Genomic DNA, 1604 nt, shown 5'->3' on the forward strand with positions numbered 1-1604 from the left:
CACAACCACCTTGTGCCCAAGGTGAGCGGCATACAGCAGGTACAGAAAAATCCGGGTGTCGGTCTCTTCCTGGGTTGACTCCAGCTGAGGTATCTCACATGTGGTCACCTGAAACAAGTTTTTGAGTAAGGTGTGATAGTATATAGCAAGGCACCATTTTATCAGTTTCTCATGTTTGACTGGGCTAGACTTATATTCTCCAAGTTTATAATGAAAAAGGAATAGTGAGAAAGGCTAACAGGTGAATTATACATGTCAATATACTCACATTACCACCAGATGACTTAAGCTGATATGCTTTGCCTTCAACAACTACCACTGCTGTTCCACATTTCTCCAGCCGTGATGCAGAGGTTTTGCTGCCCCACACCTCTAGTAGTTTACAGAGTTGTGTCTTGTTCTCATCATTTGCCAGGAAGAGTTTGAAGTCAGTCGGCTGCCTTGTTGCAGGACAACCTATGTACCGCTTGGACACGCCACGACGCAATCTCTCCTGAGCCTTAACAGAATCATCATGGTAGGAGTCCGTTGAGAAGACAAAATGGTTCTTTGCCACCATATGGTCAAGGGACTGGAGACAAATTCTTTTGAACGTTGGTGGGAGGTTCATCAAGGCATGGAAGAGTGCATTGCCATCCTGGATGTAGAAAGCTTCCTTTGGATAAGGGACATCTTCAGAAGCATCTTCCGTGAAGTAGTGAAGCATTGCAGCCTTGTGGTTCTTATTGAAGAACCCATCAGCTGTGCCTAGGCTGTGAGGAACTGGGAAGAGTGAGTACCGCATCAGCTCGTCAAGGTTGAGGGGTTCATCAAGGTTCTGTGACTCGATGAGCAGCATGAAGGCGAGGTCACTTTGTTCACGGTACTGCAATACCTGCAAAGATGAACAGGTGAACAATACTGTTTTCCTCAGTATGCCATGTATGTCAAATATGGCTACAGTTACATTTTCTATATGAAGAGAATGGGGTCTCATACCTTTCCTTGGGAGGCAGTGAGCTTGACGGTTTTGTTTGAGGCATCCATAATCTTCAGCTTCAGCTTCTTGATTGGCTCAAAGAACAGCTCCTCAGAAGAGCCAAAAGCGATCTTGGATGAAAGCTTCCTTGGACTTCTTACCAGCTGCCTCTGCACGTTGGACATCAAACTCCACGTCCGGGGAAGCAGGGACACCAGATGCGAGGCTGTAGAGGTGTTCTTTGTCAACCAAGGAGAAAGGATTGGTAAAGTTTCGAATAGCAGAGATAGTACGCTGAACTGCCTACTCGGATTTCTTGACTTCAGCTCTCTCCAGTTCTCGATGTTTTCCAGCCTTCGAGTTGTCAGGGTCATCAATGAGGTCACAGATCTCCAGCATCTTCTCAAAGTATTGAGCCTGGATTGACGTAGTACGACACCATCGCTGGTAGGCACCATGCATTGAGAAGAGACCTATGAACTCACCTGAAAATATAGTATTTTTAGTAACGCACACTGCAATGCCACCTTTCTGCAACAGCTCGTTGGCAACGGGTCGGGGATGAGACCTATCAAAATTTGTCAGGAATACCTCCAGCCACACCAAGTACCTGTAGAGTTGTAGAATATTACTGATTATTAATTCA

At 45.8% G+C, this 1604-nt stretch overlaps 1 protein-coding gene across 1 annotated transcript; it reads right to left on the reverse strand.

Moving 5' to 3' along the window:
• Window positions 1-205: 205 nt before the first annotated feature.
• On the reverse strand, window positions 206-1143 carry LOC130402990 (uncharacterized). Its single transcript, XM_056607085.1, has 2 exons — window positions 979-1143; window positions 206-874 (listed from the first exon to the last, which is right to left on the reverse strand). Exons 1-2 carry the CDS (start codon window positions 1141-1143, stop codon window positions 206-208), a joined length of 834 nt encoding a protein of 277 aa, XP_056463060.1.
• Between the last annotated feature and the right edge of the window lie 461 nt (window positions 1144-1604).

This window comes from Gadus chalcogrammus, chromosome 14 (assembly GCF_026213295.1).
Source record: "Gadus chalcogrammus isolate NIFS_2021 chromosome 14, NIFS_Gcha_1.0, whole genome shotgun sequence".
Taxonomy (NCBI): Eukaryota; Metazoa; Chordata; class Actinopteri; order Gadiformes; family Gadidae; genus Gadus; species Gadus chalcogrammus.

Coding starts and splice junctions, on each gene's coding strand:
- LOC130402990 (XM_056607085.1), bottom strand. CDS start 1,143: ATGTCCAACGTGCAGAGGCAGCTGGTAAGAAGTCCAAGGAAGCTTTCA. Junction 875..978: donor TCACTGCCTCCCAAGGAAAG/GTATGAGACCCC, acceptor TCATCTTTGCAG/GTATTGCAGTACCGTGAACA.